At 35.2% G+C, this 17,780-nt stretch overlaps 1 protein-coding gene across 2 annotated transcripts in view; it reads left to right on the forward strand.

The window, feature by feature from the left end:
- The window catches only part of LOC136038020 (uncharacterized), a 98,406-nt gene that overhangs the window by 23,577 nt on the left and 57,049 nt on the right, over positions 1-17,780 (forward strand). Inside the window, exons 1-2 of one of the 2 annotated variants that reach the window (XM_065720959.1) lie at positions 8,809-8,825; positions 16,253-17,279. In XM_065720959.1, coding sequence (XP_065577031.1) covers positions 16,361-17,279 — 919 coding nt within the window. In that variant the 5' untranslated portion in view covers positions 8,809-8,825; positions 16,253-16,360. Of the gene's footprint in view, positions 1-8,808; positions 8,826-16,252; positions 17,280-17,780 lie in introns of those variants that run through there. The other variant, XM_065720958.1, reaches the window with a different exon arrangement.

The raw sequence follows: 17,780 nt of genomic DNA on the forward strand, positions 1-17,780 counted from the left end.
AAAAACAATTGTTGGCTTTAAGATTTGATTGGATCAAAATATTCACCAGACTTTTTTATTTCTGTTGACATAAAAACCGCCGAGATCACTAATTCAGGAACGTCAGACAAACTCCAAATGTTCAACATGGGAAATATAAGAAGATTCCTTGAGAGTGTGTCCTGCCTTAAGCAGATTTGCTAACTCATAAATTGTATTCCTATAGAAATCTAGATAATTTTGGGGGACAAGTTATGCCTCGTAGTACAGAATATCAGAAAACGCTGAGTAATAGAGTTGCGACCCGTTTCTGCCATTTAAAATGGCTTTGAAAATTTCATTAAAATCTTTGAGTATTTTCTACAACCGTTGGCACGAAAAAATCGCCCCTTAATAAATGCATCCCTATAGAAAATGTAATGAGGAAGGGGAATCCTGAAAACAAAATATTATTTTGCTGCATATTCTAATTTTTCAAATGGACAAGGCTCTATAGACAAAAGATATCTGACGATGAAATAAATCATGGAGCTATTTGGAAAATTACCAACATCAAGCTATTTTTATTTTAAAAGAACGAAAAATTGTTCAACGCTAAAGTCAGTCGTCGGACGAAGCTGTATTATTCAGCTTTTTGTATGTGTTTGGTTTTGCTACTACAGAATAGTATTTGCCAAGGACACCTACACTATACGTATAGTAAAAGGTTTACCCTTTATATAAATAATCTGTCGTTAAAATTTTTAATCTGTCATTAATTTCTGTGCAAAACATGTATATTTAAATATACATATTTCTGTTCATATATGCAGACATCGCATTGCGTGCGATAATGTTTCGCGAGGGTGAGGTAACGTAAATCTTTATTAATACAAAAGTTACAATAACAAGGCAGAACTTTACCATTAATAGCTTGTTTCTCAAAATAGAATCGGTTTTGAACGTCTTTATAATGAGTAAGTTAAAGACTGCAAATTAAGGTACCAAAGAATGAAACTCACCACAACTCTTAAAAAGGTGAGCTTATGAATGTAATCAACCATTTTAAGCCCACACACCTTTCCTTAATAATAGGGGGAAGCGTCAACGTTCTATAATAATGCTTGCCACTTGGTCTAAATATTTGCTTTCAAATCAAATGACGTTAGAGGGTAATTCACATTTTTCTCCTGATAGACGTAAAGGATAGGGTAAATAAATGCCCAAGATTTCAAGTGACAGAAGAGTGTAATTTCAGGCTATAATTTTTCAATTTATCAAACAAATTAGGTTCCTGCCTGAATTACACCCCTGTTTCAGAATCTCTATTATTCGGGTGTACACAGTGGGACTGATCACGCAGCCCTTCCATTCGTACCCATTAATAACTTCGTTTATGGCGTTAGACACGATACAGACTAAAAAAGTACATCCGTTGTCTACCAAATATGCCCAAAGTGAAGTTCAAGAGCATCATTGATTTCGGACTTGATAGTAGTTGTGAAAACTAATTGCCTAATTAGTGTCAAGTACCATTCCCATTTATAGTAATATTTATCACTGTCAATTTTTTATTCTGTTGTAGCTCGTCTCAATTTACCGTTGGGGGAGGGGGCTGAAATCTGTTTATTGATTTAATTTGCCGACACTTTTTCATTATATAGAACACACTCAACAATTTTGATCTGAACGTAAGATCTGAGAAAATCGGTTTCACAGCCACAAAGACAAGTGAGGGGTGACAGAATCCATTGGACATATAAAATTTGTGTTATATATTTGTACACTAAGGGGATGGGGGTAAAGCATAGCGGGTCTGCATGCCAAATATGTTAGCTACAATTGTTCTGCATATTTCTAACTTCACGCTACAACTGTTTTCTAACTACAATTGTTACAACTGTTTTCTAACTTCACGCTATCCAAATGCTTAAACCAAATTCCCTAATGGGGCAAATATGAAGCCCAAATTATGCAAGTCCAATGCATTCTGTCAAGTTAAGTCTTACGGCTATGAAAACATGAAACCAGTTTTTATTGGTCTATAGATCAAAATTGTTGAGTGTGTTCTGAATAATTAACAAGCACCACTTTATCAAACAACTCTTGGTAAAAAAAAAAAAAAAAAAAAAAAAAAAAAATACTGCACGTAAAAAGCGTTTTGGCTTAATATTAAGCAAAACTCAAAAAAGCTTTCAGGTTTTGAACATAAAAATATAGAAATAAATCTAGTTGGAAGTTCCCAATCAAAAGTGACCATCCAGAGAAAAATTTCCCATATTTTTGAAAAAGGACGAACCCGACCCCCTAAAGGGTAGGTAATTTTGATCACACTATTTAATCGAGCATGCCAGAGAAAGCTATCGTACAGGTTACAACTCTTGTCAACAAAAATCTGGAATTTCACTTCTTCTTTTTTTTAATTGGCATTGGGTCTTTTCTGGCCTGAAAAAATTATTTAGATAGGTGGCGAGTTTGAAAACATCATTTTGAGCCTTAATTTCAGAAACACACTTTTCATTTAAAAAAAAAAGGCTGCGTTCATGTTACAGCCATAAACGACGTCAAATGACTTAAATAAAACTCAGTCTAAATGAATATTACAGAAAAAGATTATTAAAACCCTTAAATATTCGAACAGTTTATTAGTCTAACACGTACGTTAACTGAAAATAAATGGCAATTGCGAAACAATTTCCTTAGACCCCTTGAAATATTCGACCAGTTACCTCACATGAGTTGTCAGGTAGGAAAAGTGAAAAACTAAACCCATGCAGTCATGGTGGAAAGGGTCCTAAAATAAGGAAATTGCTCATTTGCATTTCATAGGTTTCAACAATAAAAGGGCGTATATGTTACATATTTCAACCGGAATCATATCAAGATATTCAATCTGGGAGGGTGGGCATTCTCACTGGGGTTGTTAGTCTAAGTAGCAACCAAAGAAGCTGATTCTAAGAATATGTTTACCTATCATCCAAGGGCTTTGCTTGGTAATTATGACGAATGGAACCCGACAGTATTGGTTTTCAGAAGTGGGAACCCCTTCTGCGGCCTTTGTGGAAAATTTCTCAAATCTACTTCAACTTCATGTGACTAACACCTAGGCCACAGGGGATATAAGTAATCAAATTTCAGAGGCGTATGGCAAATTTTAGCCTCACCTTTCTTAAGCACGTAATTTCTCCGATTCACTTAAAATCATTTGGGAGGTAGCTACACCCAATGAGCTCTTACCCACAGACTTTAAGCCATTTGACCTCTAATGTCCAAGCGCGAACAGGATTCAAACTTTCGTAGTTAAGAAATTATTCATGTAAATGAGATATTTTCTAGAGCAAGCAAAAATTGACAAGCACATTCATCCTCAGGCGGAGGAGCTTAGATTATTTTGCTTACCGTCGATAATTGCTTTGTAATATACATTTGAGGCCAAGGAAAATAAGTTTCTACAGGGTGAATAGTTTCAATTTGCTATCACATAGAGAAAATTTATCAAAATATAGGCATTCAGAAGTAAGGAGTCAAATGATTGGTCTAATTGATCTACTTTTTATTCGTTTCTTATGCTTTCAGCTACGCAAATGGCTATGATACAGCTACGCAAATGGCTATGACAAATGAAAACAAATTGTATTGTATCATATTAAAGACGCTACTTGACTACAAAGGTCCCTGCGTCAGCCCTGCGGTGCATTACTGCAGCATGATTCGATCTCTGGGTCCCGTATTACCAAACTAAGGTCAAACCCACTGCGCCACCACAGGACAATGAAAACAAATCGCTCTAAGTAAAAATTGTTTTCAGTAAGGTGCAAATAACGCTCTCGCATTTAGAAAGCCATAATTTGGGGAGGCCTGGTCGGGGACGACCCACTTTTTGTTAAGCCCTAGACGGCAGGCCGAGAAGAGCAATCTTTGACAATCTGTGTTCATTCATCCACAAAATACGTCCTAGCCATCTTAGCCTTTCTGTCATTATATCCCTAGAAAGTCATTATAAATCCAGTTTCCAGTTCAGTGGATCATTACTTGCTAAGACAGTTGCTCTGAAAAACAGCTGTCAATGAAATAGACGGGTGACTTCTGGGGACAAATCTTCGTTAATGAGCTACCCAAGGAACCAAAGATAATTTCTTATCTGTATTCTTATTTTTAATTCCTTATCTTTATATAATGACTTATTCTAATTCATTAGAATGAAACTTTTATTTCTACTAAGAAAAAAGTAACCAAGGCTGTTCTAAATTATTTACAGATAGATACTTCTTGGGGATAACGTCACACAAGGTTCACAGCCGAGAAGCGTCGTTAGGTCGACGAGAGTATTTCATCTATTTTCATCAATAGATGAAATACTTTCTTGCCATATAGTTAGTCTATTAGTTTCCGTAGGTCACTTGAGTAAATTATTGGATATTAGATGAACACGGGCCCAAAAATTAAAATGCTGTTTCTCAGATTTATATCCCTAGCAGCACAAACTCAGATACTGAGGGCTATAAATTGCTTTTTCCTTGATTGTTATTAAGAAGTGATCTGTAAAGAACTCTCTTCAAAACTTCAAAGTCTTCAAAAATCCAGTTTCAATCTTTTTTTTCTTTTTTGCATTTTAAGAATCATAAGAAAAGGACTTTGAATCTGTGAGTAATACACGAACAGCTGACTGATAATAAAGAACAACTTTTTTAAAACTTATCTTATTGCACATTCAAAATTAATTTAAAGTGTTCAATATGTACCCTTTGCATTTGAATTGTATTCTTTTAACTTCTTGGTTGGTTTTGGTTGGATTCTTGATAGGAAAAGCATGCTGGATCAATCTTTGGATTGTTTCCTTATACGCCATCTAACTTTGTGCAAATTATGGGTAGCACTGTAGCATAAGGTCATTTTGCATCGTCCACTTGATTTTTTTTTCATTTTTATTGGCTATTATATAAATTAAAATTGTTACTAATGCATAGAATACTGTTAAGAGCAACGTAAAGAGTCGTATGAAATTACTAATGGAGCACGCATGGGAGGTTCAGGTTTAGTCGATTTTCCTTGTCGGCAATTGAGATCATGATTAAGCGACGTAGTTTATCTTTAAACAAAATGAAGATGTATGAATAACTAAACAATTAATAACGCTTCTAAATAAGACAGTTAGGACAATTGTTTTTCCTTGTTTGGATTTTCGATATTTATCTACTTAGGGGCTTCTGACAATATCAATTTCACTAATGTAATTTTTATTTCTAATGAACATCATTTTAACTGTATTTACACTCTACTTTTAAAGTCTCAAAAATACATTTTCATAAATACAAACTACTGTTTAGTTGAATGTGAATAAAAGTTACTATTTTACCAATAGTTTTGTATGAAAAATATTTTAATTTGATTGTGAAATTTTTTATTTTGGAAATCCGTTTTGAGATTTTGGCTACAACAGCTCAGAACCCGCTCTTATCATGGTCAACAAATAATTTCAAGACTAATGTTTTCTTATTAGTATTGACTTTCGGCTTGTACTTTTCTATCAGAATTAGGAAAATTTTAGCTGGTGTTCAAATTTATACAAGTTTTTTTTATTTCTCCATCTGCCACTTGCCGAGACGGTTATATTATAATAAAACATACTATAGCAATTTTTATTTTAAAAGTTTTCTCTTTTATAACGTTATTAAATCCACAATTGCTGAGACTTCTGTGAATGAGTATCATTATATATACCAAAAACAAAATACCAAAAACATTTGGTATGTTTTTAATGTTTCTTTTCAGTACTCTCGGTGATTAAGTAATCTTGGTGACCATTTTGATTCGTCAAAGAATGACGCTAACTTAATTAATGAACAAGAGTTTTTACAACATAGTAGGGCAAAGAGAGTAAATTCAAATTTTCTTCGTTTTCACATAAATCTAGGTACACCATCAGAAAGGCAATTTGTCATAGGGTTGGATTTCAGTCATTGATCCACATTTTAAATGACCATACACACCGACGTTTGTTCCTTAGTAATACAATCCCAAAAATTTGAGATTACTGTACGAAATATTAGAGTACAAAAAATTCCCAACTCCAAATTTTTTTCCCTCGATTCTGTCCTGGTCCAGCCATTGAGAACCTAGCTTGTAAAGTTCTTACACCAGAACAGACCCATTTTTTTTAAGGGACCAAAATTTTGCTTGCCTCAAACACTATTGAATTTCTCAAAGATAGTCTCCAATTTGGAGTCGGGTATATTCGATTCAAGAAATATTTTGCAAAATCTATATCTACTTCAAGTAAAGGCGGTTAAGAGTATTGTTGGTTTCCGTATTCTTAAAACTAAAAAATCAGCACACACAAGTTCTCAACAATTTAACAAAAAAGACCCAGACACCATTATCACCAGGACTAACAAAGTAAATAAAGTTGTTATTCTTGATGAAATTCCATATAATAAAAAAGTTAAAGATATTTTATCCGACATTCACACTTATAAGCCCATCGATTCAAACCACACCGACAAGTTCACCTGAGAAATATGAAAAGAGTGAAAAGAGCATTATTGCTCTTTTCGAGTGAAAATTTATTATTATTTGCGACAAGCTTATGAGAAGCATATAAGCTAGGGATTTTGGAAACTGAAAGGCTGCAAAGAAAATCCACAAATTTCTAAAATATTTTATCGTGAAGGTTGCTCCACTCCTAAATTCTAAAGGCTTTAATTCCCTATCGCACTTTTTATTCAGTTAACCAGTGTTGCCATAATCGCTTTTTTCCCACCAGACTGGCTTATTTTGATGGTGACTGGCTGTAAAAAAATTTTTAGTTATCCCACCCGGCTTAAATCGTGACATATTTTATTCTGATCTGGCGTATTTTTGGCGTGAACTGCTTTTTTGGGAAGAATTTGTCTCTTCTCATTTGAATCCAATAATTTTACGTCCTATAACGAAGCTGTATCTGTGTATTGTGCACGAGAGGCTGGAAAAAACGAACTAAAGGCCTTCATTCGTCAATTCTTCTATAAGGTCTGGTGTTATGTTCTCGGATATTAACTTGGTGCTGCAAAGTCACTGTCGCAAATCCGCAAATTTTAAGTAAATATAAAATATTGTTGATTTTTACTGGTAAATTTATGTGTGTATGTTAATTTGTGGTATCAGTTTACTGATTTGGTATTAAGGTACTACCCTTGTAGGACCAATAGTGAAGAGCTGTTAGGAATGACATAATTCTGTATTTTAGACCGTTTAAAAGTTGTTTTCAAATTTTATAGGTTTACATTCTGAGGAGGAGTAGTTGCAAACTATAACAAGAAACACAATATAATTCTATGAACTACTTTTAAACATCAAATAATATGTGCTAATATTACTCTTAAATTTTTACTTTAATTTATCCCCCCCCACTCCTGATGTGTAAATGTATGTCCTGAATTGTATATTCTCTATGTATTTTTCTGTTACTTGAAGTTGTTGATGATGCTTCTTGGCTATTAAACGCATTTATAGAACATTGATGAAGACATTATCCAATGAGAAAATCCATGAAGAATATATAATTTGAGCTAAATACTTAAATATTATGGGTGGAGGGGGTGTAGATGACACATAGATGCTTAGAAATAATATTAGTAGCAATAAAGAAATATAGTAGTAGTAATAAGCAGTAATATTAGTGTTTTTGAATGTTTAGGAGTAATATTAGTATGTATTTCATAATTTTAAAAGTAGTTCTCAGCAGTTTATTCTTTTTGTTCTAGTTTGTGTACAATCACTTCTCCTCCAAAGGAAATGCTATAAAATTTAAAAACAACTTTTAAAAGTTCTAAAATACGCACTTATGTCATTCCTAACAACTGTCAAAGTAAAGTGAAGGGCTTTGAGTAATAATATGATAAGTATTTTAGAAGTTTTAAAATTAGATTTCAGAATTTTACAGTGTTTCCTTCTGAAGAAGGCAAACCAAATATTTTCAAAAGATGTTTTGGCAAATAATCCCAGATGAAATCGAATCCGAACTGTAGGAATACTGGCTGGAATTCTTTGAGTCTAGCCATGCTACCGGCTATCAAACACATCAAAAAATGAAAAAAATAGTAATGGTGAAAACAGTATACTGTTGTATACAATATACTGCAATATACTGTTGATGGAACATTCAAAGAACAAATAAAGAATATAATCGATTTTGCGTATTGTATTAATCGTTGGCCTATAGTCATGTTAATTATTTTAGTCATTAAAAATAAGCTATTATTAGGCAAACTATTACTGCCACTTCTACTACTACTGAAGACTCGTTGCGAAAGGCAAGCCACCTAGGGCCAAACAAGCAACTACACAGGCTTGTCCTCGATCCCATTTTATTCAAGGCTTTATTGTTCATCTCCTCTAATGAAGTTCTAATTTCCATTAAACGCTTTTTTCAATCCACTTTCCATCCATTGAGGGAGGATCTATTAACTGCTTTTCTTCTTGCCCCAGATATTAATCTTTGGACGTCTTTTGTCTTTAAAACGTGACCTAGCCATCTTAACCTCCCTTTCAGTTCAGCCCTAGATGTAATCCAGCTACTGTTTTTATAGTCATTGATCGAGTTTTCGAGGCTCTGTTTAAAAACTCAACGAAAAAAGAAACATATCTTACACTACTACATATGCACTTTGAGCAAATAAAACTTTATGTGTTAATCAATCAAAGATATGATCTGTTTTCGGCTTATGGTTATTATTAGTATAGACCAGTGTATCCATAAAATTAGACAATATTCAGTTCTAGAAGCTGATCAACATTTTTCACAGCTGTTGAATCATTATGGGCATAACCTGCAGCCAAAAACTGATGAAATTTGGCTGATTACGCAAAATTGGTGGTAAGAAAGCAAGGTAAAAGTAAAGTTGAATTTGGGGAAAACGTTGTCTAGCATATTTTTGGCTTGTTTTTTTTTTCAAGGCTATGGCTTTATTATCTGCTTTTTGGGCCAAAACGTTGTCTGGCTTATTTGGCTTATGTTTTCAAAGACACTGGCTGAGTTTTGGCTTTTTTCAAACGCACTGGCTTATTTTTCGTTTCATCTTCTAGAAAACAGTATTTACCCTTTCATCATTACTTAGAGAGGGTTTTTTTCTTTTAGTTTTAGTTTTTATATTACAGTTTGGTTTTTATATTGTCCTGTGGATTTTTTTTCTGTATTTTTTATTAGTTTATTCTGCACCGAAAACGGTCGAGTGGAGATCTCGACAAAGATATTTGCATTGTCTTCTTTTATTTTCACAAGCTGTTATTAACCTCGTTTTCTCTTCTTGACGATTTGTTTTTTCGTTTTTTCATGTTTAGCCAGTGTGATCTCTGACATTATTTAATAAACGAGTTATTGGGACCAGTAGAAAATATAAAACAAACAAAATGGATCATGAAATGGTTGGTGTAGTTGTTAGGAGATTTTATTATGGTTATTATAATTTAGGTTCGAAACTTAGATAAAACAACTTTTTGAAAGTAGATATTTACTTTATAGAACTCCACTAGCAAAAAAGAAAAAAAAGAAAAAGGGGACACCTCAGTTAATTTCCTTATTAATCAAGGCTAGGGACTGTAATTATCCTTTATAAGATTTTCGACCATAGTGTTTACAATGATGCACTTTTCCTTTTTAATGACTGGTTCTTCTCAAATGTTAAAGCCCAAAAATCCGAAATACTGAAAATATACTTTTTAATAAAAAATTCAAAACTCTTTGTAGCATTTAAGCAAAAAAAAAAACTTTTATAATAACACGAATTTCCGTAAATTATATTAACTAAGCATCTTAAATTCTTTTAATGTCCTTCATATTTCTAAAATCATTAATCTGTATATATTTCATAGGGGATAATATTTCATAAGCAACTCACGCTTTTATCCACAAATCCTCAAGATATCAAGGATAACCAAAGAACTGTTCATGCCACAAAATTGCAGATTATTTAAGGGAGGATTAAGGGGTTCAGGCGGGGGGGGGGGCTCAGGGGCATGGGTTCAGGGGGTGCCCCAGCAACACGTGGCAGGGGTCAGCTAGTATCTTTCTATAAAAATACTAGCTGTTGGGGTGGCGCCTCGCGTCACCCCAACACCTAGTTGGTGGGGCGCTTCGCGCCCCCCCCCCAAGCCCCCCCGCGCGCGTAAGTCGTTACGCGCCATATTAGTTACGCGCCATTGTAGCTGTGTCCCTGTGTCCCACCTGTGAATAGAGATAGATATAAATATATATTTTTAACTACGTAAAACATGCGAATATACAACATTCTTCGCTGTCCCATTGTCTGTGCATATAAATAGCATTTATATTCCCTGTGTCCCGGTCGTCATTTGTGCCCTGGTGTCCCAGTTTGTAATTTTTTCTTTGAGTGTCCCGGTCGTCATTTATATTCCCTGTGTCCCAGTGTCCCGGTCGTCATTTGTGTCCCGGTCTGTAATTTCTATTCAAACAATCCCTGTGTCTCAGTCGTCAATTATATATCCCGCCTGTGCCCCCGGCGTCCCCGTTGTAGTTGTGTCCCTGCGTCCCGGTCGTCATTTATATTCCCGGTCGTGATTTGTGTCCGGGTGTCCCAGTCTGTAATTTTTCTTTGAGGTTCCCGGTCGTCATTTATATTCCCTCTGTGTCGGTCGTCATTTGTGTCCCGGTATGTAATTTATCTTTGAGTGTTTTTTCTTTTTAGTTTTTTTTTAGTTTTTTACATTTTTTCAGTTTTTTTTTCTTCTTTATTTTTCAGCGTCACTATGAAGTACATATCGCCGAACCTTTGTTTTTTAACTTAAATCTGGTAGGCATTGATGACCTTATCCAAGTCAAAATCCCAAACCCAATCATCATCGCTATCATTTTCAGTTTTGATATGTTTTGACTCTCGCTTTCCAGGTGGATTTTCATCTAACTGCGCGGTTTTGCGTTCTTTAGCCGCAAGCCTGTTTTCTTGCTGTTCTTGTGATTCCTCGGCACGCTTTCTTTTCTTACTTTCTCTATCAGCTGCAAGCCTGTTTTCTTGCTGTTCTTGTGATTCCTCGGCACGCTTTCTTTTCTTACTTTCTCTATCAGCAGCAAAATTTTTGGCATAGACTCTTTGAGCAGCTTCCTCGGCTGTTGCCATTGTAGGTTCTTCAGTCATTTTACAATTAAACATTTTTCCGTGAACGCATGTCTTAAATACCATTAATGACGTCACCGTCATAACAAAAATGACGACAACTAACTTCATGACGTCAGTCGACACAGAAACATGACGTCACCTGACAGACACACAGACAGACAACTTATTTTTATATATATAGATATATATATTTTCTTTTTAGTTTTTTTGTAGTTTTTACCTTTTTTAGTTTTTTTCTTCTTTTGTATTAATGCTAAAGCCAAGGTTCAAACCTGGAGCCTCTCGGACCTAGAACCTGAAACATAACGCTTTACCAACTCAGCTACTTCGGCTTGAATACATTCGTTTTGAGCAGCTTCCTCGGGTGTTGCCATTGTAGGTTCTTCAGTCATTTTACAATTAGAAATTTCTCTTTCAACGGTCTTCTTACAATTAAAAATTTGTCTTTGAACGATATTCTTAAATACCTGTGTCCTGGTCGTCATTTATATTCCCTGTGTCCCGGTCGTCATTTGTGTCCCGGTATCCCAGTCTGTAATTTCTCTTTGAGTGTCCCGGTCGTTATTTATATTCCCTCTGTCCCGGTCGTCATTTGTGTCCCGGTCTGTAATTTCTCTTTGAGTGTTTTTTCTTTTTAGTATTTTTTAGTTTTTTACATTTTTTCTTTTTTCAGTTTTCTTTTTCTTCTTTATTTTTCAGCTTCACTATGAAATAAATATCGCCGAACCTTTGTTTTTTTAACTAAAATCTGGTAGGCATTGATGACCTTATCCAAGTCAAAATCCCAAACCCAATCATCATCGCTATCATTTTCAGTTTTGATATGTTTTGACTCTCGCTGTCCAGGTGGATCTTCATCTAACTGCGCGGTTTTGCGTTCTTTAGCCTCAAGCCTGTTTCCTTGCTGTTCTTTTGATTCCTCGGCACGCTTTCTGTTCTGACTTTCTCTATCAGCAGCAAGTTTTTGGCATAGACTCTTTGAGCATCTTCCTCGGCTGTTGCCATTGTAAGTTCATCAGTCATTTTAAACTTAAACATTAATGGATTCTACGTGAACATATATGTCTTAAATATCTTTAATGACGTCACCGTCATAGCAAAAATGACGACAACTAACTTCATGACGTCAGTCGACACAGAAACATGACGTCACCTGACAGACAGACACACAGACAGACAAGTTATTTTTATATATATAGATACTATTTGTACCTCTTTAATCTACTGTACCTCTTTACTTCTTTTCTCAAAAAAATCTACTGTGGTTTTTGTTTAAGAGATTAACAATTGCAATTCAAACTACAAAAAAAAGAAAACACCAGAAAAACTGGAGAAAAAAAGAAAAAAAATTAAAAAAGAAAAAACACCTGAAAAACTAAAAAAACAGAAAAACTGACAATCAAAAAAAAAATTCAAAAAAGAGAAAAAAAGAAAAAAAAACACCTGAAAACTATAAAAAAAACACAGTGAAACTAACATTTAAAAAAAAAATAAAAACCTCATTTTGGAGAAAACGATCCAATATTAAAATAGTCTATGTTATACTTCATAACAAAGAACGAACACTAGCTCATAATAACTGAAACATAAAGTTGTAGCCTTAGCCTTAGTGGCAGTATTATGATTGGTAAACTTTTCTAGGTATGGTGAAATATTTTATTTACTTACCTGCTTGATTCTCTGAAATTCTTCTCTTACTATTCAAAATAAGAGAAAGCCATAGGCTTTTTCCTGTTTGTAATCATAATAAAGAACGAAATCTAACCATAGTAACTGAAAACACTTTCGACTTGACAAGATAATATAATCATATGAAGACTAATTAATATAATTCAAAAATAAAAACAAGTACACTATTAGAACCGTCTTGTCCAACATCTCTTTACAGGAAACTAACTGTCTCTTGCCTTGAATATAAAGGAAAATATATTGGTTTGAAATATGAATTAAAACCCATAATTAATCCCCTGTTTTAGCAAAACTCGTCTTTACTTCTATAGTTTCTTTGCGTGAGTTGGACAAATATTTCTCTTACAAGGCTTATTGTGAATATTTTTATAATCTAAGAAGTAACCGAAAATTAATTTAAAAAGATAATGTTTCTCTGCTGAAATTAAAGAGTGAAATTGAAACTTGAAACTTAAAAAAATTACTGCTTTGCTGTTCATGCTAAACAGTTTTTTTTAAAAAAGTGTTTCAAATGAACAAGCTATAATATTTCCTTTTATTTGTATAATTTTGGAAAAAACAAGAAGACTGCAAAAAAAAATTCAGAGAGAACTTCAAATTTTTTTTTTATTGATTATTAAGGTTTATATGTGTAAATATTTTTGCATATGTCTTTGCTACTTTCTTACGGTTGGGATATTTTTATGGCACTTGGCGGGATATTTTCGGGGCACTTAATTCTGAAAAATTAGAAAACATGAGGTATTTTTAACTTGTGAACGAGTGATCGGATCTTAATGAAATTTAATAATTAGGGGGATCTTGTTTTCAGAAATTATATTTTAAATTTCGACCGGATCTGATTACATTGGCGGGGGCTGGAGGGTGAAACCTGAAATCTTGGAAAACGCTTAGGGTGGAGAGATCGGGATGAAACTTGGTGGGAAGAATACACACAAGTCCTAGATACGTGATTTATATACCCGGAACGGATCCACTCTCTTTGGGGGAGTTGGGAGGGGGGTGTATTTCGGTTAATTAAGAAACCTAAAATTTTGGAAAACGTTTAGAGTGGAGTGATCGGGATGAAACTTAGTGGAAAAAATAAGTACAAGTCCTAGATACGTGATTGACATAACCGGAACCGATCCGCTATCTTTGGGGGAGCTGGTGGGAGGAGGTTTAATGCTGAAAAATTAGAAAAAATGGGGTATTTTTAACTTACGAAGGAGTGATCGAATATAATGAAATTCGATGTTTGGAAGGATATCGTGTATCAGAGCTCTTATTTTAAATCCCGACCGGATTCGGTGACATTGGGGGAGCTGGGGGGGACCTAAAATCTTGGACAACACTTAGATTGGAGGAATCGGGATGAAAAAAGGTGGGAAAAATAAGCACAAGTCGACAATACGTGATTGTCAATACGTGATTGACATAACCGGAACGGATTCGCTCTCTTTGGGGGAGTTGGGGGGTATTTTTTAACTTACCAAGGAGTGATCGGATCTTAATGGAATTTCATATTTGGAAAGACCTCGTAACTCACATCTCATAATTTATATCCCAACCGGATCCAGCGTCATTGGGGGGGGGGGAATCTTGGAAAACGCTTAAAGCGGAGAGATCAGGATGCAAGTTAGTGGGAAGTATAAACACAAGTCCAAGATACGTGACTGACATAATGGACCGGATCTCCTCTCTTTGGTGGAGTTGGGAGGGAGGAGTAATTCGGAATAATTGGAAAAACGAGGTATTTGTAACTTACGAAAGGGTGATTAGATCTTAATGAAATTTAATTTTTAGAAGGTTCTTGTGCTTTAGAACTTAATTTTAAATCCCGACCAGATCCGGTGACATTTGGGGAGTTTTGGAAAAACCGGAAATCTTGGAAACCGGAAATCTTGGAAACCGGAAATCTTGGAAAACACTTAGAGTGAAGAGATCGGGATGAAACTTGATGGGAAGAATAATCACTAGTTATAGATACGTGATTGACATAGTTGGAACGGATCTGTTCTCTTTGGGGGAGCTGGGGGTTGTTAATTTGGAAAAATCAGAAAAATTGAGGTATTTTTAACTTAAGAACGGGTGACCGAATTTTAATGAAATTTTATATTTAGAAGGAACTCATGTCTCAGAGCTCTTATTACAAATCCCGACCAGATCTGTTAACATTGGGGGAGTTTGAGGGGGAAACCGGAAATCTTCGAAAACGATTATAAATGTCGTAGATACGTGATTGACGTAATCGGACTGGATCCATTCTCTTTGGGGAGTTTAGGAGTGGGGTTCAGTGCTTTGGCGAGTTTGGTGCTTCTGGACGTGCTAGGACGATGAAAATTGTTAGGCGTGTCAGGGAACTGCACAAATTGACTTGATAAAGTCGTTTTCCCCGAGTTGACCATCAGTGGGGCTGAATCAGTGGGGCCGAGTGGGTGATCGTAGCTTAATGAATTTTTATATTTAGAAGGACCTCGGGCCTCAGAGCTCTTATTTTAAATCCCGACCGGCATTAAGCCTCTGATTTTACTTTTAAAGCAATCTATCGATTCATAGAATTTTGCTAGAACTCATACCATATGAGCTCTTGGCTCTTCCGACCTCATCACAAGTGCCATATGAGCTCTTAGCTCTTGTTTTCTTTTTTCATTGGGTTTGCCTGTCCCTATGTAAATTTCCGTAAGTTTAAATCATTCAGAAGATGCGAATTTTTTTAGCCCAATTTTAGGTGTCAGATATCGATACAACCAAATTTTTAAATATGTTGTCTTCACTGATGTTTATCTTGCTATATTTAAACACGCTGCCAATCAGAAATGTAACCCTTTTTAGGTCCATTCTCGGGCGTCACGAAACGAAGCAGAGAAAATTAGTTTCAAATTTGCGTCTTTATAAATTATTTTTGCTTTCTTTAAATAATATTATGTCTCACGTATCTTCTACTTTGTCATTTTTAGTAGTTAAAACCTAAGAGAGGGAGGCAAGCATGTGGCATTGGTAGTAATTTCAAATCACCCCGGTTTGAACTTACACTATTTTTCACCGATAAATACTAACAATTTATATCTATCATTTAATCAAAGCTGATCTATTCTATTTTAGATTTTCGATTGCTATTGGGCCAGGTCGCTTTTTACTCACAGTTCTTTACCAGGAATTGTTTGATCGGAGAAGACTAGGAATTTTTGGGAGGAGACTAAGAAGGCTGAAGATACTGGAGAAGACTCAGAAGATTGAAACCCATTAAAATTTTTTTGGGAGGTCACTAAAACAGAAACTTTGAACAGGGAGGGGTATAATAGGAGCATTCGCCTGTGCGTATGCCTCATAGCGTTAATAGTAGCGGGGGGGGGGGTAATTGTAGCAGTAGCTAAGTAGGTGCAGTATGCATATCTACTGAAATATTCACTAGCATTGTTTGGTATTTATTGAGATACGCCTTTCACACTTAAAAGGAAGCACATATATGGTTCTTGTAAAACAAAGGTTAATATATTTATTATCTATTACAGGCTTTGGAGATAATTGCCAGTGAGAACTATAAACCGTATTCGAAATTAGAGAAACCTTGTGCGACAAAGCACAAACAGTTTCGCAGTAAAAATCCTCGGACATCTGTAATGAATGAACATGTTAAAGCAAAAAACAAAGAGTCGGATATGTTCAACACTCTAAATAAGCCAGTTATTAGGCCTGAAGACAGAGTTATAATATGCACGAATGACCAGGTCGCTGGTGATCCGCCCAGTATCAGGATTTATCAGCGGCCAGAGAGATGGAGTAAAAATGCGTTGAATAGCGGTACTGTTAATACGGTGCTTATCAGTGTCGGTCCGTCAGAATCGGGTGTTCAAACAAAAGTGAATATTCAGTTAGTTGATCCAGCTCGTATTAGTGATGTAAGTGACAGGACTCATTCTTTAAGGAGAGCGCTGAGTTATCAGGAGGATCTTAACACTGTGGGAAGGTTATCTCGTTGTGCTAGCTACGGCGATGCTATAAACTTAGCAGGCGGAGTGAAAGAACAAACCCCATCAGTTGAGGATATACTTGAAAGCATACGAAAAATGAGTAAAGAGAAAACAAGAAAAGGGAAGCCTCAGCAAGGCTCCCTCCTTGGAATTAAATATAATAACCCTAAATCAGAACCATTATATTGTTCAACTGACATTAGTCCATCACCAAAATTAAGTGATGGCATATATCAAAATATACAAGAAGGACTTTACGAAAATATGGAAGACTGGTATGATAGCCCAAAATCTCCGACATCTACTTACGTTAATTTAACAACCCATATAGAAAGTGAGTACGAAAATATTAAATACGAGGAAAGGGTTTATAGTAACTCAGTTGAAACAAAAAAGTCAACTCCTATGTATGACACACCTAAACCAGCAATTCATATTTATGACCGTCCACTACCGAAGAAGGACCTGAAATACGACAAGCCAAGGAATAATGAAGGAAGTGAATCCGACTTAGCGTCTCTGGAATATGAAGCTGAGGACTTTGAGGATCTGCTTATACCCCCTCCAGGTAAGGCATGTCTTTCATTTGTTTTTTGTTTGGAAAACTTGTCAGTATCAAATGTCTTAAACCAGCTTTTGAGAATTCAATTCCAAAACAGCAAAAACACTATTCCTGTGCTCCTTTTTCCTCTATCCAGAAGGAAACCCTTCAAGATTCTGGAAACTACTTTAAAAAATTTTAAAGCAGTTGCTTATGTCATTCTTCACGGCGTAAATATAAAATTTACCACCCCTTCTTATAATGAAATATATATGGTAAATGTTGTTTCCTTTTCCTATGGTCAATGAAAGTTTCATATTCCTAACCTAAACACTTTCCGAGATAGCAAGAGGTCAATTAACTAGAATTTTACCATATATATTCCCAGGTAAATGTTTAGTTTCGTCACAAGCTGTCTAAAGCGGGTATTACTGCATATAGCAAGATTCTGATGATCGCATATTGTTTCTTTGCCATTATTGGAGAAGCGCATCCATTTTTTAGCTTTCTAAAATCCCCCTCCAACGA

Source organism: Artemia franciscana, chromosome 17, assembly GCF_032884065.1.
Source record: "Artemia franciscana chromosome 17, ASM3288406v1, whole genome shotgun sequence".
Lineage (NCBI taxonomy): Eukaryota > Metazoa > Arthropoda > Branchiopoda > Anostraca > Artemiidae > Artemia > Artemia franciscana.